This window comes from Verticillium alfalfae, genomic scaffold (assembly GCF_000150825.1).
Source record: "Verticillium alfalfae VaMs.102 supercont1.4 genomic scaffold, whole genome shotgun sequence".
Taxonomy (NCBI): Eukaryota; Fungi; Ascomycota; class Sordariomycetes; order Glomerellales; family Plectosphaerellaceae; genus Verticillium; species Verticillium alfalfae.
Genome location: NW_003315035.1, coordinates 539178 through 560964, shown reverse-complemented (window position 1 = coordinate 560964; position 21787 = coordinate 539178). Strand labels below are relative to the sequence as shown.

Genomic DNA, 21787 nt, shown 5'->3' with positions numbered 1-21787 from the left:
TTCGAGATCTCGAGGTCTGGAATCCATCAGTCATGATCACTACGCCTGGACAAAGGCGGAACTCACGAATCTTGCGGCCCTTCACCTCCGCACCCTGCAGGTTTTGCATGGCACCTTGTGCATCATCCACGGTGTGGTATTGCACAAAGCCGTACGCAGACTTGAGTGAGATCTGTGCCAAGGGGCCGTACTGGCGAAAAATGTTAAAGACATCCCGTTTTGAGACTCGTTCGCTAGAAAGATTGCCTAACAATAGATTAGTGGAAGCCAAAGAACAATCGATCGGGGAGTGGACCGACCGATAAAGATCCTGGAGCCTTCAGGGAATTTATCCCATCTCGCTTCCGCCATATATTTCCGCTCGTCAGCATTAAAAGCCTCCCAGAGAGAGTTGGAATCAGTAGCTTCGTTGGGCGGCTTGTTGAAGTCGGCAGGACTAGGGTGAGGAGGGACATTGAACGACGTGGGAGCAAGAGGAGGCTGGAAGTGGGCAGCATCGGCAAAATTGCCTGCAGCTCCGGCAGTTGCATAATGAGTGGGATGATTCGGCACGCCGTGCGGCTGGTGAAGCAGATGGATGTCATCCGGGTTCGCAAGGACAAGAGAAGCACCGTCTGTCACGGGAGGCTTGGGGGGTAGCGAAGCAGACGCAGATGGAGGCATATCCTGGGTAGGCTCTGGCTGGGATTTGGACAGGGTGGGCTGCTGGACGAAATGTTCATCTGCCTGGGCGGTCATCTCGGCCACGAGGCGGGAGATGTCAATGGCTTGCGCATCGCCGTTCGCGGACTCTGGGCGTCCGTTGGAGATGATGGTATCGGCTGTTGGCTGGGAGGCAGGCTGAGCAGCTGGGGGCTGCCGAGTCGTGGACGAGTCAACATCGGGAACCACTTGAGCGTTCTGCGAAAGATCGGAAGAAAGGTGATTTGTGTGGGAGTCTGCTGCTTGGGATACATGATGCTGTCCCGCGACGGTGTCGAGCTCATCCTGAACAGGCGAGTCGAAGGACTTGAGGTAGTCATCCTCGACGGCATCAGGCTGTTCTTGTTCATTCTGCAGTGGGTTGCCTGTCGCATCCCCCTCTTCTCCTTTGTATGCTTCATCGAGGCTGTCAAGCTCGCTATCGTTGTCGTTTATGTTCTGATCGTTGTGCGTGTTGGCGAGTGGCGGGGCAGGTTCGGAGACAGGGACGAGGCTCAGGCCAGCGTCTCTGATCTCCTGAACCGATGGCATTTCGGTCATGGCATCAAGCATGTCGGCAGTGTCTTGTAGGGCGGGAAGCACGACAGGCGCAACGGCGTGCACGGGATTGGGGGATACTGGCGAGAGGTCGGCCGCCGTGGCCTGGATCTCTGGTGTTGCCGAACCTGGCATGGAAAGTGAGCCTCGATGACGCCGCGCACGCGCACTTGCAAAACCTGCAGACGCTTGCGCTGTTATGGGGGGTTGGATGTTGGCAATTGATACGATGCGCACAAGAGGTCAATCCTTCTGCCTTGAGCTGGAGTCTGATCTAGAGCAGAACGGGCTGGAAAGTGGTGGGTGGCAGGGGATCAGGGCGGGGTTTGGGTCCTGGGGAAGGCTCTGCAATCGTGGTGGTCGCGGAGCCCAAGGCGAGGCAGGCGAGGCTGTGATGGGCGCGACGAGATGGCAACGACGGTTCCACAAAGTAGTGCACGTCGCAAACTAGCAACTGTCGGCGCACTTGATCAAAAAGTAGCCCGAGGGAGGGCTGCGTCGACGATGATGGCAGGCAGCGAGCTATACCTGGCCCGAGGAGGACGCAAAGAGATTTCGAAGGAGAGCTCGGCCTGAAAGACGTAGGATGGTCGCGTGGTTGAGTGGGTGGGCAGCGGATGCGGTCTAGGTATGGTCTGAACGTTGGCCCATGGATCCTGAGCATGAGGGGAAAGCCGGTAGATGGATTCACGTGTTCCAGTAAACTTTGGGAATCCAGGCTGTGGTGGATCACGAACAGGGACAGAGGTGGAGGTGGGAGGAGTGGCAGGAGAGAGAATTGATCCAGAGAGCAAGTGCGATGGATGATGCCAGTCGGAAGTGACGAGCCCCAAGTTCCAATCACTCTCGTCCATCAAAGGTGGAGGAGGTACCGCGTAGGTGCAGAGTGAAGAAAAAGACAAGCACGACTCTGCCGAGGGCTAACCTAAAGGGGAAAGAGGGGGCACCAAGGTCCTCTGGTTGGAGGATTGGGCCGTGCATTTGACAGTGTGCACAAAGCGTCACACACGGGGTACATTCTTTCGCTTCTAGGTCTCATCGCTGGAACAGCGTAACGGGAGCCTGCTGCGTCGCATCGTTGGTGAAAGGTGCCTCACAATGATCCGTTCATCGGCCCCAAAGCCTCTCCTATCAGCTCAAAGGCCCCCCCCTTTTCGGACATTCTAATCTGTCAAGTGATATTCTCAGGGATGGCTTCTTCCAACATTTTGCGCTTGCCTGCTAGGAGGATTCCTTCCTTCACGAAAGGTGCCCTCGTCCAATCAAGGTCTATCAGATATCAGGCGTTCGACGCCGCGTTTGATCCCGACGAACTGCAGGAGGCGAGGGAATGGCACAAGTCATTCGATGCCGGCCGTTTACCCAGAGGGCAAACTACATTCGCTCGTCCAGCGGTCCCGGAGGGCAGCATGTCAACAAGTACGCACCAGTTCTCATCACCACTGCCATCGTCTCGACAAAGTCTCACACTCGCTTCTTCCAGAACAGAAACCAAGGCCATCACGGCATGGTCCGTCAAAGATCTATTGACAGCCTTGCCCAAACTGATGCATCCAGGAATCCGGGCCTCCAAGTATTACACTTCACGGTCGGATTCTCTCTCGTTCCAGGCTCAAACCCACAGACATCGAGACGCAAACACGGACGAAAACTTGGAAAAGCTTGTTGAGGAAGTCCAGCGGATCTATCGCGAGTCAGTCCCCGGTGAAACGACGCCGGGAAAGCGGAAGAAGCACGAAGAGGTGTGAGTGTGGACTGGAGACAATGTCAATCACCCACTGATGATTTCTTCAGAGCCAGATCATTTGACAGGGCAAGGCTGCGTGAGAAGAAACAGCACAGCTCCAAGAAGCAGTCCCGTAGGGCGGTCGAATGATCAGCCATGAGTCTTGCTCGCTGTTGTCTTGTCTCCGTCATGGTCTTCGGCGGCACTCAGCTCAGAGAGCGCGAGACGGTCGCAGCAGCTGTCAGGGAGCCTCGAACAAGACAAGCGACTTTTGGTCGTTAAAATATGGTTCATCGATCACAGGCTCGCGTGGTGGCGGTCTGGCGGCTTGGGCGCGCAGGACGAGACCCCGCCTGTCGGGTCGATACGTTCAAACGCTGCAGCTCTAACGACCACCAGCAGTTGAAGCAGAGAATGGAAAGGGCTCGTCGGCAATTGGAAGGGAGGCGCGTCAACCCTGCTGAACTGTGGCTGGCTAAAGCCGTGCTTTGACATCAGGCACGAGGTCGTGGCATAGCTATCAAGATCAATGGCGGCGACAGAGAAACCCGAGGTGATGGGGCATAGCATGGTAAACGAGGTCAGCATGTAGGACATGCCAACTTCTCCTCTCGTGACCGGACCAGCCTGCTTCGAGCTGCGGCTGAACGAGAGTAGACGTCGGAGCTGAAGTCGTACATGACCAGAACGATCGGGGGCGTGTTTCTTTCTTCAGAATCACCAGTGAACCGCTGGTTCAGCTTCGCCAGCCACAAGGCGCTAGAGTTTGTGAGCAGCTTGTGGGTCATATGAAGCTTGATCTTTCTCGCCAGATCCTCCGCTCCTGGGCTGGCTGCGGCGCCTGATTCTTCTACTTTCGTACTGTTTGAAAACCATACCACTCTTACCAGAGATGAGGCATTGATCAGATAACAGACAACTAGTAATCTAATACATTGCGTCACCAGTACTAAGTGCGGCCGCGGCTCCCAAGTCTGATGAGCAGTCCAGAAATTGACATAGTTGTCGAGACCCTGAAGCTGATAGGCGCGACCGCCGATCCCTGCTCACCTGCTCTTACCGAATAGCGATTGGGGCACCCCGCACCTGGGACTTACTTGGTCTTGGGTCAAGACTGGGACCTCGACCACCAAGACACAAGCATCTGCACTGCGAATTTCCTCTGATACCAACCCTTGAGTCGCAGACCCTGGATACCCAACACTCTCGGCTCTTCGCTGCTGGCAACTGTCGTCTCTGTCGAACAGTTACCTTTCCTCTTGATTTCCTATCGTCCTTGCTTGCGCGATATACCCCGTCCGCTCTCTGTGCTTTCTGCCCCACCGAGTCCGCCACCGCTGCTTGGGCACCTCACCCCTCTCCCCACGCCGACAAACCTAGGATCGATTTGACGTCGCCCTACAAGACGGCACGGAAATCCGCACGTCGCCTTACCTGAACAACATTGATTGTCGCCGGTTTTCGCGCTGGACATCTCGACACCGGCATAACCCCACATGGCGACAGCGATGAGCGCCAACGGGAACAGTCGTAGTGCTGATGCTGCCCGTCAGCAGGCCCAGATCCAGCCGTGTCGGTACAAAGTGGGCAAGACCCTCGGTGCAGGATCATACTCTGTCGTCAAAGAGTGTGTCCACATAGATACCGGACGCTACTATGCTGCCAAAGTCATCAACAAGCGGCTGATGGCTGGCCGCGAGCACATGGTACATTCTGCTTCCCGTCTGTTCCTTATTTTGCGCCGAGTCGCGAGGAAGCGTGGCGTTACTCAGAGATCCAGTTGACTGACAGCACCCGCTTCGTTTAGGTTCGAAACGAAATCGCAGTCCTGAAGAAGGTGTCAATGGGCCACCAGAACATCCTGACTCTCGTCGACTACTTCGAGACGATGAACAACCTCTACCTAGTCACTGATCTGGCTTTGGGTGGAGAGCTCTTTGACCGCATCTGCCGAAAGGGCTCGTACTATGAGTCTGATGCCGCTGACCTGATCCGAGCCACCCTCTCTGCCGTCGCCTACCTGCACGACCATGGTATCGTCCATCGCGACCTGAAGCCCGAGAACCTCCTATTCCGAACACCGGAAGATAACGCAGACCTGTTGATTGCGGACTTTGGTCTCAGCCGTATCATGGATGAAGAGCAGTTCCACGTCTTGACGACCACCTGTGGCACCCCCGGCTACATGGCCCCAGAGATCTTCAAGAAGACGGGCCACGGCAAGCCTGTTGATATCTGGGCTCTCGGCGTCATCACCTATTTCCTTCTCTGCGGCTACACACCCTTTGACCGTGACTCGGATTTCGAGGAGATGCAGGCCATCCTTAAAGCAGAGTACGACTTTCGGCCCTCAGAGTACTGGCGCGGCGTTTCCGAGGATGCTAAGGACTTTGTCCGCCGCTGTCTGACTGTTGACGCGACCAAGAGACCCACTGCCCATGAGGCTCTCCAGCATGCCTTCGTTGCCGGTTCGCTTTCAGGAGGCGAGAAGAACGAGAACAATCTGCTGCCGACAGTAAAGAAAAACTTCAATGCCAGGCGCACCCTGCATGCGGCCATTGACACAGTCCGTGCTATCAACAAACTACGGGAGGGACAGAGCAACCTGATGGACGGCGCCGCATCCAAGGAACCGGCACGAGGCGCAAGACCGCAGCAACAGGGCAACGGCGCCACTCGCAAGGAAGACAGTGCTATAAGTCTTGGAGGCGGTGGCTTGACCCAGAAGGACTCTGGGTACGGCACGACCTCTGAGTTGCAAGACGTCGTTATGACCGATGCTGTGCCAGCCATTCTGCAGCCTGGCAATGCCCAAAACCGGGTCACCGAGACGAGTAAGGGTCTTTGGTCACCGCCGCCGCGGCGATGAGTATGAGCATGGAACGCGTTGAGGAGATACGATGCATGAAATCAAGCGCGACACAAACAAAGGCAGGCGCGCTGCCGGAATCGGTCGCATGTGCAATGTAGCAAACGGCACGAGTTCGGCGGCTGTAGCCCTTGTTGGCAAATCTGACCTGGAGCATAGCATATGAGGCCTGCGTGGTCAGGTACTGGGCTTGCCCAGCAGTAGGATATGATGGGGTTGTGCTGGCCATTGAGCCACATGACTTGAGCCAACGGAGAGGGGCTGAGACGATGGAGAGAGAGAGAGAGAGAGAGAGTTCATGGTGAGCGCTTCTTATGTTGTGTACGTCTCGACTGGATTCGAGGTATGATAATTATGGGACAGAGGAGTCAATGAATTTCTTTATACCTATGCAGGCACCTCTTATTACGTCACGCAGACCGAGCGTATTTCCGATGTATTCGAGTGTGTCATTCGTCTTTCGTCTGCATCTGTTCTAATGCGACAAAGTATTATCGAGCTTCCGCAACACAGTACTACTGCCCATGCCCACCCGGCCTTCCAACCTTTATAACGCAACGACTTCAAGCCGGTCTAGGCATAGCATCAAAGCGATTTGAATCACGGTCATTCGGCGTATGTCCTAGGGTTTATATACTATGACGTCGGCTGATCATGACGTCTGGAAATATTCACATGTAGCATCTGAAGAGCAGAATACATGACACGGCTGAGCCTGCAAAGACGGATCAGGCTTCCTCAGGAGTCCAAACTCATAGAAGCACCCGGTTCCGATTACCAGACCTCGTCACGATTGTCCCGACTCCCTCTATCAACGTGATGCGCCTAAAGCGACAGGGGTCCGATCGACGAGCACAGGGGCTTGCCCGTCTTGTCGGTGCCCAGACGGTCACAGCATTTGAGCTACACGCATTGTCAGCCATGCAAGTCCTTACTCTACAGACGTCTGCGGGGCGCTCTGTGGCAGGCAGTTGCGTTCCCCGCGCGCGCCGCACGCTCAAACGTACCTCGGGCAGGCCGTTGCAGCAGAGGTGGGCTTCGGGTGCCCACGTGCGGATGAAGGGCATGGCGCGGGGGTAGTCCTTGTCGGCGAAGTGGGTGCCGCAGTAGTCGCCGCCGGTCGGCGTGCTGGGCGAACGATCGCAGCAGTTCTCCATGGACTGCATGACAGGTCAGCTTTGAGCGGTACGCGGCGAGGAGCTGTCCCTATCCAGGGCTTTCGGTCTGGCAGAACGACAGGAGGTAAGGTCACGACGTACCGCGGAAGGGCCAAAGTAGTCGCAGCAGATCGGGTGTTGACCCCAGGTGGTCTTGCTGGTGTGGATCGGGGTGCATTCGGTGAGCTGGCGGGCCTCCACGGCGGCGCTCGTGACGCCAAGGGCAAAGCCAAGGACAGCGAGGACGGATGAGATCTGCATGATGGCGAGTGAAACGCTGAGTTTGAGATGGGGCTCTATGGTGCTGATGGGTACAACAATGGCGCAATAGTCTTGAAGGGCGCGAACGGGTTGAGACTTATACCTGCCATTCTCTCAGACTGAGCCAAGGGCGTGATGTTGGCATTGCAATATAGAGCCTTCTTCTTCCGAACGTCGGTTGACCCTGAAGATTGTCCCTTGTTACTCTATCTAGAAGCTGCCAAGAAGTCGATATTGTTGGCTGGCTCGATCGACAGGCCACGCGCTTTGGACTCATTGACACAGCCCTCGTGCGGAGCAATCTCAGGCCGACCGCCCCACGAGCTCGTATACTTAGTCAGTTTTGTCATCGTCACAAGCTTCAGGGGCTCTATTTATTCAGCATCAGTCAGTACAGTGTCACGGCAAACTTGGCCTCTGCTTCTTTTGCGACGGAGCGCAACGGTATTATTCTGTTCCCAAAAGGAAACCCTTTACCACATTGAAGGGGCCACGTCCAATGGCATGCGAATAAGTCTCGCGCGGCAAGCAACACGGCATCTGTGTCATATGTTCCCGGCTTAATGATGCGCCGTCCATACAAGTTGATGAGAGTAGCATTGCATGAGCACTTTGGTAGTGTATGTGGTTCACCTTTTTCAACCCTTCCAGTCGCTCAATCAAGCATGCTACTATACAGACTCGGCTCGCCATCAGACGGACAACTCTTGAATCACATGCGCTTTTCATGATTCAAGCTTCGCTTTTTGTGTTTGACTTTTAGCTTGCATAGGTACCGTGCTCTGTCTCGCGGTGCCGAAGGGTGGCAGCGCCGTATCTTGAGTGCTCACCACGGATGCTCACGTAGTCTGAGCGCACATTCATGTCCAGATTCAGTATTGGACCGAGAAGCTTTGTCTAGCTGCTTCATACAGAGACGCTCAGTATGACGGTCTTCATCCAGTTCTCTGTCGAGGAGTGTCACGAGCGTCATGCAGCAGCTCCAGAGTGGTCACATCAATCTCAGTGACGCAATTCAATCGTTGATTGACAGGTAAGTAGGGGGCATGTGTATCAATTTTAAGTAGGTATGGCAAATAGAGGCCTCAGAACAGTACTTCTGGCTTTTTTTGATACAGCTGCCTCGCCCTTGATACCTCATTATGAGGTAGCCTCCGACATCCGATTCCAAACTTACTAAACCCGAAGAGAGAAGGGAGTAGTAAATCGAAGTTCATTTACCCCCCCCCTGAATTTTATTATAATTACAGAAGATCCCCGATCCTCAATAGTCGCTAAAGGGATGAGGGTTCAATGAAGAAGTATCAGGAGGCGCCTGCAGAGCCACAGGACAGGGGGCTGGCGAGGGGCCTACGAGAGCGCGTATATAAGGGCTGCGAAGGGCCAGATGGAGTCTCCCCCCATACTTAAGTACCTAACAAATGCACGCGCATATCACCTGCGAAGACATTTTCACTTTTCTTACCTCCACGTCCTGATAGGAGCCCAGAACAGCAAGGCGTATGTTCTCATGTCAAGCCGTGTTCCGGCCTTAGAACTTGGTCCCTCCAGCGCACCACGCCAGCATTCTAGCGAGGCTGGCTCAGATGTGACTAAAGCAGAACCAAATTGTTCGGAGAGGCGCGCACACCAAATGTCTCACCTTGAATCTATCCATCGGGCTCGCGATAACAGCCCTGAGCCCTGGATGCCGAATCAGCCTGTGTGGCCGCCGCAAAGCAAACATCAACGCCACCAAGCCGTTACTCTTGTGCGGCAAGGTTCTCGTGCTTCCCCCCAGCAAGCCGTGCTGCTTCTCGTGCGGCGAAGACCACATTTAGGCCGCAACCACACATATACCTGGCAAGGCTACTCATGAGGTCGTTGCTCTCAAGAAACGCTACCGCGAATGACATGCGGTTCCTGCTTACAGCCCGGTTCCAGAGTATATTCTCACGCCATTGCTTGAATTTCTCCACCGTGACGACTTTCCATGACGACGTCAACACAATGGGCCAAAGCCCAGAAATGTTATTGGCAAAAGATACTGATAACGAGTTCGTATTTTAGATTCAGGAAAGCATAACTGCGTCATGATGCGTTGTTTGTCTCACAATTTCCTAATCAACGTCTGCCACTTTTTAAGGCCAATGCCATTTTGTTTTTGAAGCCGTTCCCTGCTCGAAGTGTCTGAGTCCAAGCTATTCAGGATAACAAACACGAGGAGAAGTTCCCTCTTAGTGTGCGGATTGTCGCTCATAATTTACACAAAGAAGATAAAACAGCGCCTTGACTGAGCTACTAATAGGTGTATCACGCCAAACTCCTCCTCTTCACCAAGTTTCTTCTTCACTTCGCAAATTGGGCACCGCCCTTGGACGATTCCAACATGCCAACCCATGCAACCCCTCTATTTTCAGTTGATCTGCAGCAGGTGCAAGGGTTATCACTGGTATTGGACTGGCTCAAACTGCAAGGCACGGAATCCTCGGCGACGCTGGAAGCCGCAAAAGCTCACTTTAAATCGTGCGGCGCGATATCGACATGGAGGTTCTTGTCGAACAGTTTACCGGAACTGAAACAGCACGACGAGATGCTTGAAGACGCATTGGTCGCTGTCGCTATGTACGAAAAGGTTCGCGGCACGACGAAAAAAACTCCATGTCATGGCCTTACGATGACTGTAAGGAGCGCATGTCGCCCTTCTGCTGTTGAAGTCGGTCCTAAAACCCTTGGAGGCAAACTTTGGAAACTCCATCCTGACTACGCTGCGATAGCAAGCCGATGGAATGGACTTCAAGTTGTCGACATACCCCCTTGCCCAGCCTGGATTTGGCATGGGATGATGAAGAAGATCATTCCCGATGCTGTCATGGACGAGGCTGCCTGTCTCCAGATGCTCAGCAGTGTCGATTATGATATGGATCGCCGTCCAGAATTCAAGTACGCATTCGAGCACTCTCTCGGAGTTGCAAAGATGTGCCTTTTATCTCCTGAGAACGGTATGCGCGGTCTCGCCCTCGCTGCTCTCCTCAGCTATGATATCCAGCAACTTGTCCGAATGCAGCACGAACGGTGGATTAGAGAGCAGCATGGAGCATTCAGCTTCGGGGATATTGAAATGAGCCCTGAAGAGTGTATCCGTCTGGCCGTAGGTGACTGTGGCGGACAAGGACCCTACGGTTATCAGAACAGCGAGCAATACCGATTGGGAAAACCATCAATGTTCATCTCGATGATCGTTGCTAACTCGCACGACGTTCTCTACGACATCTGCTCCCAAAATCGAGTTTCCAATATTTTATACGCTGAAGTCAAGGGAGGCTCCCTGGACAACTGGCATACTGTCCTGGCACACTCCGGGATGGATTCAATCGCAGAGAGAATCAACCTGCTGAAAGAGGGTGAAGTTCCTCTCTATGGAGACACTGCGGCCCTCGGGACCGGCTGCTGGGCCCCTTTCAACGGACGCTACCGGAGCTTAGAGCGATACATCAAGTACTCGAAGTTGCTGAAACGGTCGCAGCATCCAGATGCCGGCAAGATCATGGCCTTTTCTCGCCAGCAACGGGTCTACCAAGAATACAACATAACTCACAGCGACCTTGTTGTATATTGGAAGCTCTCCATTGATAGCGACGGAATTCGACAAACAAAGTCACGCACTCAACATACCTACAAAGTCGTGATGGATAAGCGCCTTTTGTCCGGGGACTCGGTCTTGAGGGGCTTGGACATCTGCGGAAACTGCCACGACCTCCTTGCCGATAAGATCTTAAACACACAGTACAGCGTCACTTCGGCAATCGAAATCAGCCCGTCGGTTGCAAATGCTTCATCTGTACAATGGGCATCGCTCCTCGTTCAAGTGGCAAACTGGTGTATTGAGTCGCAAGTCTGTTCATCTTGCGCGGCATTGATTGGCGATAGGCTGGATGAGATCGCGTTTCACGTTCTCGTCGAGTTGATGAAGAACGAGCCCAAGACTTCTGCCAAGGACTTTTTGGTCGAGCAGTACACTGTCTGGTGCAGTACCACAGCCCCCATTTCTATCGCTTCGATTCTCTCAGGATTTGATTTGAGAGCTCAGATTGTAATGGATCAAGGCGCAATGGGAGATAGAGATACTGTTGATTGCTAGACTATGACCATAACGGCCGATCTGGGTTTCTAGGGTGCTTAGAGTCTTCGTAGTATATTTAAGTCTTGTTCGTTGTCTTTTCTCTGGTTGCGCGAGTATGGATGCAGCATGCCTGAAACTTACGATCTGTCCATCACGCCATTTCAGATGCTACTACAAATCACATAGCTGTTGCACGACCTAGGTGACCAACGGGCAATCGTCAAGCAACGGGATCAACAAGCGCACCTTGTGCGCATCCACGGGGCAACAACAGTGTTCTTCCAATACAAATCTACCAAAACAGCTACGCGCTTCGATCAGGGGCAAGCTACCAAATAAGTTGTCACGAAGTCCAAGCCTTGCAGAAGCGCTGTCAGTGCCTCGCTATAAAAGCCTTTAGCTTTTGAACGTCATCATTCATGTTAACGTATAAAGGGACTGGAAAATTTTTCATCTTCTTTACGTCTCGAATTTCATCATTGAGACCGTCGAAAACCTCAAGTGGTACGAGTGCCTTGCAATCCTGGTGCCTGCCGAGGTAGATTTAATCCACGTTCACCTCGGTCCTACCTTGGGCCTTGGCAGTTGTGATCAGAAGCCGCAGCTCAACAACAGGACAGAACTCTCGAATCAGAGTTACCAAGATAACAAATTTCCTTCTACTTGCTGTGCGTCATTGACTTAGCGTCGGTGATAGCCTTCCGTTCCAATAACCCGGGGCAATCAGCCCCTGGTACTTCCACATAGCGATGTGCTCAAGCTTAGATTCGAATTCATATACTGAATTCACCGAACAACTCAACATGTCCTTATTTTCCGCCCAATGTTGCGAAGATCCGGATGAAACCTTGAAGTCTTCATCACAATCAGCCTTTAATCATCTCTGAACACAACCTCAACATGCGCGTTCGCCGCGGGTCCTCGCTTCAGCCCACGGCCGGCAACCGTCCCGCGACTATTGTCCAGGACTCTCCAAGGCCTAGTGGCGTCTCAGACGCCATTGAGAAGCACATTTGCTGCTGATTCGACGAGATCTGCGACGTGAAGTCTGGCCTATTGTCAGGAGATACCTGCAGAGCCACGTGATAGGGGGCTCTTTCAGGGCTCAGGACTGCGAGAGGATGTATATAAGGGTTATGGAGGGTTAAAATTGGGTTCCATTCCTACCCCCTACCTAGTAATCCACTACGGATGTCACCTACGGAGAAGCGAAGGCCAAGTGCATCTGCCGCAGCATGCTTGAGAACCTCGCAACCAACCAGACTTGCTGCACCGTGAAGAGCAAAGCTCATAAGTCAGTTGCCGGTAAGGCTGGCCCGAACTCCTGAGCTCTCAAGCCTCAATGTTCGTCAAAGGCCCAGGCCTTCGCTTACTCGTGCTGCGCTGGAAAGGAACGGAGCACCGACTCTGAGTTCGCTTCGGGGAGAGCTGACGCTGCCAAGTCCGTCTCGGCCGTCGTCGAAAGCCAGGCCGACACCTTCCGCCGCGAAAGACCGGGGCCCGGTCCCCTGACCATGTCTGTTCAGGACACTACTTGCAATGATTGCGCCGCCGCGATCGAGAGAACCTTCAAGGCGGTCATAGGCACCCGCCATGTCCGCGGTAGCTTCATCACCCGCTTTCAGGCCAAGCTCTCCTTCGACCCGGCCCCCGTCAGCGCTGACGAGAGCATCGTCGAAGCTAGTACCGGGCACGGGGCTCGCCATCGTCAAGCTCGTGCAGCCCGGCGATGAGTTCCTCAACTATCCTCGTCGACTACACGAACATCCCATGTCTACAGGCCCTCAACATTCACGTGTCCTGGAGTAGATGGCAAGCCATGATCGCCAATCGCAACTCCCACAACACCGCAGCCTTTCGACATCCCCCCTCCCCCCCAAAATGCGGGAGGCCCACCAACGACGACGCAACCGTCCGGCAATCCCATCGCTTGTCCGGTCGTCCTGGTTCTCGCCTACTCCAAGGCTGTCGTCACTCGACCGGTGTGGTCGACCGCTCCACGCTGATAGGCCCGCCTGGCTCTACCAGCGTGGCCCTACAGGCCGTCTTGCACCAACGTGCAGCTGCATGTGACAGCGGCGGTCCATAAACCGGCCCCTTACGCCTGATGGATGGTACGGAATGACTGACAGAGATGCCGCACGACCACTCCCGTGCTGCCCGACAGCCTCGAATCGAGAACACCGAGGACAGGAAAGGCAGGCGGGCAGACACCCATCTTCGAGGATGCGTGTTGGCATGCTGTGGGCTGTCTGAACTGGCCAACTCATGAAGAATGGAGGCCTGGTGACGAATGAGCGGCATTGATCAACGCTGCGGAGGCGCAGGTATCGTTGCTATATAATGGACGGCATGGTCTCGTCTCTGTTGCAGCCTCGACATCACTTGAGGTCGTACCACGCCCTTTGCAACGACCGATCTTCTCCCCCGACATGGCAAAGATCGCGAGGCCCGACGAGGTTCTAGGGACCCTGATCCAGTCAATCAAAGCAATCGTGTCGAACGATGGGACGGAAGTCGTAGAGAGCTTCCTCAGCCAGAAGCAGGAGCTCGAGCGAAACAACGAAAATCTCCGAATCACCCTTGAGGAGACCGGCAAGAGTACTGCGCAGCTCTACGCCAGAATAGACGCCAGCGATAAGCTCGTCGAACAAAAGAAGGGTGAGCTGGAGCAGCTGGCCGCGGTCAATGCAAAACTAGAAGCGGACCTCGCGGGCGCCGTCAAGACGGCCACGGCTGCGAAGACGCAACTTGCTGAGAAGGGGAGATCGTGCGCCGAAGCGGAGACGCGGGTGAGGTCGATGAACAAGACCATCGAGGGAATGAAGGGCAGTCTCGAGAAGGAGCGCGCCAATACGGCAGCGGCCAAGACTCTGGAGGCGAAGGCCAAAGGAGAGCTGCAGGCCACGCAGGCGAAGCTCAACTCTGCCGCAGACAGCCTCAAACGCATCGAACAATACATGGTTCCCCTTGTCGCCTTCAATCAGAAGGAAGCGTAAGTGACGACCCCCCAACGAGTGGTGCGCAGTTCGACTGACCAGGGCAAAGTATCACCAAGTTGCGGGCCATTTTCGAGCTTGCTCGGTCCTTGGCGGTCGCACATGTTGGCATCGATCTCGACGACGCCGTCCTGTCTGACCCGGAGAAATGGGCTAGGTTGAAGACACAAGACGAGAAAAGAAACTTGAGCATCCCACTGCCGCGGTCCAATACTCCCGCGGCAAAGCTGATGCGCGTTGCTTCGTTCCTCGCCGTCCTATCCCGCCAGCTTGAGCTCTACATGTTCCAGCCGACATATTTCGTGACGGAGGACAATGAGCTCTCAGATCTGATTTTGTACATGAAAGACAAAACAAAAGCGAATCACCTGCGATCTGTGCTTCTCCGTGCATCGCCAGACGAGCATGGAGAGGCGCAAGCACGACGAGTCGTCGACGGAGTGTACAAATGCGTCGAACCACTGCTCCGTCAAAGAGACTCCCTATCGTTCCGCGCCTCTCTGGAGAAAGTCTGCCGCGAGATCAGCGAGATGTGGGAGACGTTCCAGAGGTACACCCTCTTGGTTACGGCAGATCTCGAAATTCATCCCGAGTCTCTAGACGACTGGAAGTCGTTCCCCAACACTGTCCCTCCTGCGAGCGAAACACAAAGGTCGCCAAATCGACAGTCAGTCCAGCCTAGCGGCCCCATCAGCGGGGAGAGCATTGTCATCTGGCCCACATTCATCGCGACACAGAATGATGGCGCTTGCGTTGTCGTTCTGAAAGGGACCGTGATGACTGAGCACCAAATGAAAGATGCAAAGGTCGAGGAACAGAAGCAAATGAACAAGGAGATGCAAGGCTCGAAGAGACTTTACCGAGGAGGACGACCTCGGCTGGGAAGTAGAGCCCAAGAAATGAATGGCACCGGATCCGAGAACGAGGCCCCTTTTTTATCCGGAGGAGCTGGGGATGGCTCACAAGACGCGTGAGACCAGACCCGGCCAGAAGAGATTGAGCACATGGCAAGCGGGCCAAAGGTCATGGAAGATCAGCAAGGTCATCAGGATATGAGCCTGAAAGGCTTGATTTAAAGAGGGAAAGTTCCACCGACGCGAGCCCTGGCCTACATGACGTTGCTGTAAGACGGTCATCTCTAGTGTTACGCAATTTATGTAGCGTATGCATCTTCGTTCGACTTCAGGGCCTCGCACATGAAGCAACGCAATCAGTCCCAGTTAGTGATGACTGCAACTCTTGATACGCAGTGGTCATCAAAGACAAGCCCATGTCGAGCTCGCAAGGTGGTGCATTTTGTGTTTTAACCACAGACTCAGCTCCGGGGTCGGTCAAGACCGCCCTCTAAAGCTTCCGGCAATGACAACGTCTGCCGAGCCGACCGGTACACGTGCTCTCCGGTACCGGTAGGACATTCACTCCGTCCGCTACTTCCAGGAAGGACCGGACTTACCATGTACTTGATGACGGCAAAGACCAACAACCCTTGTTCCGAAACGTGTACATGACGGGATCAGACAAGGTTGCTGGTCGAAACAAGGCCAACGAATAGCAACAGAGCTAGAGCAGCACCGTTTCACCATTCCTTTGTACACAAGGTTGTCACGAACTCGAGTGCGTCAAGGCCTGAACGCGCATAGTGGTTTGAAGTATAGCCATGTAGCATCGTGGTCGTCGCGTGGCTGGGCACTTCAAAGCCCTGACCTGCCGAAATTCTGCGCGCATGGTTCTAAACAAGCCACAACCCTGCGGCAGCAGGTAGCCCTATGAGAAGGCGATGTGTCGGGCTTCACAGGGGACACTACTTCGGCGGTGCCCGGAGATGAGTCGCAGACTTAGTCGAAGCGGGTTCAAGGTAGAACGGGAATGAGGAAAAAAAAATCAGTGGAAAAAAAAGGTGGATAGCAAGTCTCCATCTGGAAGACGCCGTCCGGGTCGCGCGACCGTGACCGCTCATCCAGCGGGAAGCAAGGCACCGGTCGAACCGGTGGTGCGCACAATCCCTGCGGAATTACTGGCACCACTTGAGGCCGGATACCTCGGCGTGCTTGACGGCTTGTCGTGGATCGTGGACGGCAGAAACGCCAGACGTGCAGCATGCAGCAGTGCGCTAGGGCGGACAGAAAAGGGCTGCTGATGACCAATGGAGCGGACTTCGGCACCACTTTGTCGTGTCACCGTGCAGGAAAAGATGCTGCGGTGTTCGATGGATGTCCGATAAGGGCCCACGTCAAGCCCAACAATTGCCGGTGTTGTCTTCTGACACCGTGGTGTAGTGTCTGGGAGTGTAGCGTGACTCCCTGCAGCAGGGCGTCAAGGTTGAAAGCGTATGCCGTCAACTTGTGTGACGTCGCTGGTTGGTGACCGGCAGGATCACGGTAGTTTGCGGTGTCGGGACGACAGGACCAAGGCTGAGATGACTTGGCTTCTGGCAGGCAAATGGCACATTGTCGCGATATTAAGCGAGATTGTTCTGTCTCTCTGGCCGCGTTAAACGAGTCGCCATCGTTGGCTGGTTGGCTGCCTCCCGATCAGAGGGCGAGGGAGAGCTGAGGCGGAACTCTCACTGGACGACCGCCTCTTCGCACCGATCGACGGCTTGGGCTCATGCGTTGCCCCAAGACAAGGAGAGCTAGAGTCCCCGCATCACCTCAGACGATGATTTTAGAGTTGGATTCCTGACAGCGCCCGACCGACGCTTGCAAATGATACGGCCAGCGCGGGTGGGACGAAACACATGCTCATGCCTGTCGCGTGCTTAGGAGCCGAGCGCGCTTGTTTGATTCGCTGTTCTTCTGTGGCTGCTCACTCTGTCTGCCTGACCGCCTGAATCTACGTGCGATCGCCGACCGGAGCAGTAGAGGCGACCCGGATTGCAACGATAAACGCAGGTCTCGCTCGGCAGTGCGGCGGTCGGCGAACAAGAGATGAAGTGCGCGCAGTAGCGGGGTCACAGGGGCCTTCTTCTGGTAGGTGTGCTCACATTGTTGTTTGGAAGCGAAGGAGGTCGTTTCGCATCTGGAGGTGATTCGGGCTCGGGAACTTCACAGGTCCGGTCCCCGCGCGTGGGCTCGCGTTTCCCGCGCTCCCACTTTCGCACGCGTCGTGGTGCTCTCCGGCTAAGCGAAAGCGAGCAACCCGAGCTCGAGCTACGGCTGTGGTAATCAGTCCACGCCGATACTGCTCGATCGATGATTTATTTATGCACCATGGTCAGGATGCGTGCACAACTTGGATGACAGACGCACGACGTCGCCCCCTTCGCTGGTGCCTTGAGCTGCTGGCAAGTAAAGGGGGCTGAGACAGTCAAACCGCCCATCGAGCCACAATCCTCTGCGCCTCGAATAGGCCAAGCCTCAAAACTGGGGGAATACTATGACGAATGGATGGCTGAGTGCGTCAAACACCCATGTCATTATCTTGTTGACGAGAGGCTGTGACGACAACGGTTGTACCAGGCGCAACGTGTTTCGAGGTCGCGTGCTTGGCTGCAGATTAGGTTGCCTCAGCATGTAGGTAAGCGTCGTCGGCGCTTCAACGCGCCCCCGCCGCCCGTCAAACTCGTCGTCGCATGAGCATCCCCGCAAGGCGCACGCCAGTGTTGGTTTGGCAGTTGGTGCCCCAAACCGGCAGTGGCGCCATCCAACGTCGCAGCCTTGACACCAGCCGTACAGACGATGCGGGACGAAAATGCAGTGCAGTCGTCTCGTGAGCAGCTTGTCTCATACCAGCGAACCAGGGATGAGCTCGACGTTCAAAATGAATGACGACATGGCCCAATGCATGCCAGTGACACAGCGATGCAAGGACGAGCTACTGTGCACTAGGCAGAGGGCCTTGTCGGCGGATGTGGAGCTTGCAGCGGCGGCGGTCGGGGAGGGAGGACTTGTCATCGGACGAGCATGGAGCCCCAAGGTACAGGTACATGAGCCAAGGTATCCAAGCCTGGTGCAAGGTCTGTTGCCGCGGCATCATTGGACCTGAAGACATGGTTTCGCCTGACTCAGCAGACGGCCAGGCAGGGTAGAGGCGAGAGAAAGAATGCTCAGCTCCATTGTCGATGGAGCATGTGGCAGGCCTGACAACACAACAGCCCAGCGAGCGCCGGGTGCGCGCTGCTGAAGACGGCAGAGGTGGATTCGAGGCGGCGGAACGGGATTGAACGACAGGCTGGATGACGCCGATGGACCGTCATCTGGGTGATTGGAAAGTCCGTACATCGCGAAAGTCCGTGGATCGTAAAATTCGTCAATCAGCCGGCGCCCATCGCCATTTACGCGTACCCTGGCGCCCGTATTTCGCGTTCTGACACGCAGTACTGAAAGCTGTGTGCCCAAATTCCGATGAATGAAGGAGAGGCCTCAAACCCTCCCAAGTCGCGTGTGTGGTGGATGCCCAGCGTTTCACCGAAATGATTGTCCCAAGAACAGGGGGCTCTCACCAATCGCCGTCGTTGGTTTCGGGGCGACCCCAGGCCAATTCCAGCTGGAGGCTCGGCGGGCGCGGTCTCGTAGTCAGCAAGCAAAGAAGTATCCGGCAAGCCTGCGCTACGGTTCGGATCCTCAGTATGGTTGGAGCCTGGAACCTTGGACTCTGAGGATCTGGCTGGGGGCCGATAGGGAGATTGCTCTGGGGATTCACACGCGAGCAAAGCCGGATGTTTTGCCGTCAGCTGGGAGATCAGCAAAGCTCGAGATGAGGTCTGACAGGTCTGACAGTATCCTTGCGGGAGATCGAAATTGTTTTCATGTCAATGGCAATTCGGTTGACTTGGGTGTTGGCATGGGCCGTTGCGCAAGCTTTTCTGCCCGACGATTAAACTCGGGTTCGGTTCGGTTCAACATTATCGGCAGGTAGGGACTCGTTCCTTAGGAGACCCAGGCGCCAGGGTGCACGCGAGGTGAGGTGAGGTGAGGCAAAGGTAAAGGCGAGGTGAAATCCTTCGCGCTCCCTTGTTACCTAGCGCCTCGACCAGGGTACCCAAAACCCTGCAGTGCCTTGTACTGTGACTCGAGCCGTGGCTTCCGGCGCCAAACGCTGGTCACTCACTCAACAATAATAATGCATCTCGCTTCTGGTGCTCTGAGGTGCAGTCCCATCCACCTCGCATCGAATCGCATCGCGCTTCGCTCACGACCCGAAGGATCTGGAGGGTCCTTCGCTGAGAGGGATTCTGAAGCTATTTTAGGTGGCCTTGATGAACATGGGAATGAACTGGGGGCGGGGCAAGGTAACCTGAGAGGATGATTGTGGTAAATTGTCGAGATAATGAACATCTGGTTGCGAGTTTCGGGCGTGGCCATTCGAACAACACCCTGCCCTTCTCATCGGGAACAGAGTCGGCCATCGAACAGCATCACATTGCTGGGCTAGACCGATCCAGTGCCCGAAGGTCCGTCCGGTGATTGCTAGAAGGGACGAGGCGCGCGCGGGCGGATGAGGGCGCGCGGTGCTCGGGGTCTTCCTAATCGCCGGCCGGGGGGTTTCTGAGGAGACAGACGACAGGGGAGAGATCTTTTCTTGGTGGGCAGATTGGGTAAGCTGTAAGCCATGGAAATTGAAGAGAAAAAAAAAAGCTAGGGGGGGGGGCCCGCGGGAGAAAAGGAACAGGCAAGCCAAGCCGGCCTGGGACTAGTAGCTCGGCATCTGGCATGACCCTGGTCTCCGCCCCTTCCGCTGTGATTGCTCTCGCCCAGTACCTCTGGCTGTGCCAGTGCGCCTGCTCAAACACACTTCCTGCAAGGTGGCTAGGCTGGCAGCGGTCAGGCCCCCAGTACGACCTAATCCAGTCTACTGGTCACTGGTGGCTGCTTCCCTGAGCGGGCGCGCGCGGGCTGACCAGGTAGGTACCTCCTGCTGGGGACGGGGACTGGGAACGAGGGCCTGTCAGGAGCGATGATGACAAGGCGAAGAAGGCGAGGCAAGGCAGGCAGACATTGGCAAGGGCCAAGTAAGATTGAGCAGAGACACAGCGTAGGCAGCGCACCCACTTTGCGCTTGCCTTTTACTTCACCTCCCCCTGCTGCGCGCCCAGACCCAGACCCAGACTTGGACCCAGACTTGGGACCCAGGTCATCATACATATGGGTACAGTCATCCACATTTCTCGTCTGTTGCATTGTGCTTCCTCTCCTTTTGCTCTGCCTCTCGTCTCCCTCCCCGCGCCACTCTCTCCCCTTTCGCCGACCATCCCGACGACCCTTTCAACCTCACAGCATCCTACACTCTCCGACCTTCTCTGTCGTCGTCTCACACCTGCGTTGGACACCTTCAGGTTGTCGTCGTCGTTGGATTCTTTTGCGGCTTCCGAGTTGGCACAGTTGACGCCTTCGCCCTGTACATGACGTAGCACCCACCGCAGCAGCAGCAGCAGCAGCAGCAGCTCCATCCCAGCCCAGCCCACCGCGCCAACGCCAGCACGAGCCCAGCGCCGCTACACCCGAATGCATGCGCGCTCTGCTTTAATCACTAGCACCGACGACTAAACAACCGCTTGTCCGCCCACAACAACGACGTGCACTCGGCGTTTTGTTCTTTCGCGCTCGCCGTTCCTCCTTGGCAAGCGTCACCCCTGCCGCTCACCTCTTTTTACTACTACCTGGTGGCCTTTTACTATTACCTGCTGCCCCGTCCAATCGACGCTGCCAACTGTCGGGCTGCCTTTCTTCTCCTGCGACCGTCATCCATCACCATCACAACCACCACCAAGCGCACCTAGGCAACCTCTCCGCCAAACGTCGCCACAATGCAAGACTTCAGCTCGTTCTTGCAAATCAAGCCGCCAAAGGTGCCGCTTCTGTCGCCCGGCACCTTGAATTTCGCGAAACTGAACCCCATTCCTCGTCGCTTCCGGCCCAGCCGGAGCAGGGGCGGCCATCAGAAGAAGCGCTCAACCGCAAATTTCACGACCAACGCCTGGTTCGTTCTCGGCTCCAATGAGGCTACCGCTCTCAACACGTCTTTCAACCCCATGCACTCGATCCGCGCCCTGCGTCGTCGCTCCTGGCGAATCCTCGACATTCAATACGTCATCCTTGCCGCCCTAATCATCTTCTCCCTCGCCATCTCGCCGTCGGCCCCTATCATCAAGACTCTGGCACTCTGCGCCACTGTTCTGGTTCTGCTCATGCCCGCGACGAACCAATTTTTCCTGCCGTCCCTGTCCATCTGGACCTACCTCCTGTATTTCTTCTGTAGCCGGTAAGCTCTTACACCAATTCCGTGCCTGTTTTCGAATTCGTATTAATCGCGTCGCAGATTCATCGACGCCAAGTACCGTCCGCACATCTGGGTTCGCGTTCTCCCGGCCCTCGAAAACGTCCTCTACGGCGCCAACTTGTCCAACATTCTCTCCGCCCACACCCACGCGGTTCTCGATATTCTCGCCTGGTTGCCGTATGGCATCGGTCACTTCGCCAATCCCGCCATTGCTCG

The 21787-nt window shown here is 55.3% G+C and overlaps 8 protein-coding genes across 8 annotated transcripts in view; 6 read left to right on the top strand and 2 right to left on the bottom strand.

Moving 5' to 3' along the window:
• Positions 1–1374, bottom strand: part of VDBG_03587 (conserved hypothetical protein) — a gene marked incomplete at both ends in the record, with an annotated part of 2905 nt that extends 1531 nt beyond the window's left edge. The window contains 2 exons of the mRNA XM_003005588.1: positions 67–246; positions 300–1374. Coding sequence (XP_003005634.1) covers positions 67–246; positions 300–1374 — 1255 coding nt within the window. The remainder of the gene's footprint in view (positions 1–66; positions 247–299) is intronic.
• Positions 1375–2429: 1055 nt separating this feature from the next.
• On the top strand, positions 2430–3115 carry VDBG_03586 (conserved hypothetical protein; the record flags this gene model as incomplete). Its single annotated transcript, XM_003005587.1, has 3 exons — positions 2430–2658; positions 2797–2983; positions 3034–3115. 3 exons carry the CDS (start codon positions 2430–2432, stop codon positions 3113–3115), a joined length of 498 nt encoding a protein of 165 aa, XP_003005633.1.
• Positions 3116–4473: 1358 nt separating this feature from the next.
• On the top strand, positions 4474–5834 carry VDBG_03585 (calcium/calmodulin-dependent protein kinase; the record flags this gene model as incomplete). Its single annotated transcript, XM_003005586.1, has 2 exons — positions 4474–4671; positions 4773–5834. 2 exons carry the CDS (start codon positions 4474–4476, stop codon positions 5832–5834), a joined length of 1260 nt encoding a protein of 419 aa, XP_003005632.1.
• An 825-nt stretch (positions 5835–6659) lies between these two features.
• VDBG_03584 (predicted protein) lies at positions 6660–7252 on the bottom strand (the record flags this gene model as incomplete). The annotated part of the gene is made up of 3 exons (XM_003005585.1): positions 6660–6737; positions 6842–6994; positions 7094–7252. 3 exons carry the CDS (start codon positions 7250–7252, stop codon positions 6660–6662), a joined length of 390 nt encoding a protein of 129 aa, XP_003005631.1.
• Positions 7253–9620: 2368 nt separating this feature from the next.
• VDBG_03583 (predicted protein) lies at positions 9621–11372 on the top strand (the record flags this gene model as incomplete). Its single annotated transcript, XM_003005584.1, has 1 exon — positions 9621–11372. The coding sequence occupies one exon, from the start codon at positions 9621–9623 to the stop codon at positions 11370–11372; it is 1752 nt and encodes a 583-aa protein (XP_003005630.1).
• An 882-nt stretch (positions 11373–12254) lies between these two features.
• VDBG_03582 (predicted protein) lies at positions 12255–13087 on the top strand (the record flags this gene model as incomplete). Its single annotated transcript, XM_003005583.1, has 2 exons — positions 12255–12336; positions 12684–13087. 2 exons carry the CDS (start codon positions 12255–12257, stop codon positions 13085–13087), a joined length of 486 nt encoding a protein of 161 aa, XP_003005629.1.
• A 699-nt stretch (positions 13088–13786) lies between these two features.
• Positions 13787–15327, top strand: VDBG_03581 (predicted protein; the record flags this gene model as incomplete). Its single annotated transcript, XM_003005582.1, has 2 exons — positions 13787–14349; positions 14403–15327. The coding sequence occupies 2 exons, from the start codon at positions 13787–13789 to the stop codon at positions 15325–15327; spliced, it is 1488 nt and encodes a 495-aa protein (XP_003005628.1).
• A 5771-nt stretch (positions 15328–21098) lies between these two features.
• VDBG_03580 (aureobasidin A resistance protein) overlaps positions 21099–21787 on the top strand; it is a gene marked incomplete at both ends in the record, with an annotated part of 1521 nt that continues 832 nt past the window's right edge. Inside the window, 2 exons of the mRNA XM_003005581.1 lie at positions 21099–21553; positions 21611–21759. Of these exons, the coding sequence (XP_003005627.1) occupies positions 21099–21553; positions 21611–21759 (604 nt within the window). The remainder of the gene's footprint in view (positions 21554–21610; positions 21760–21787) is intronic.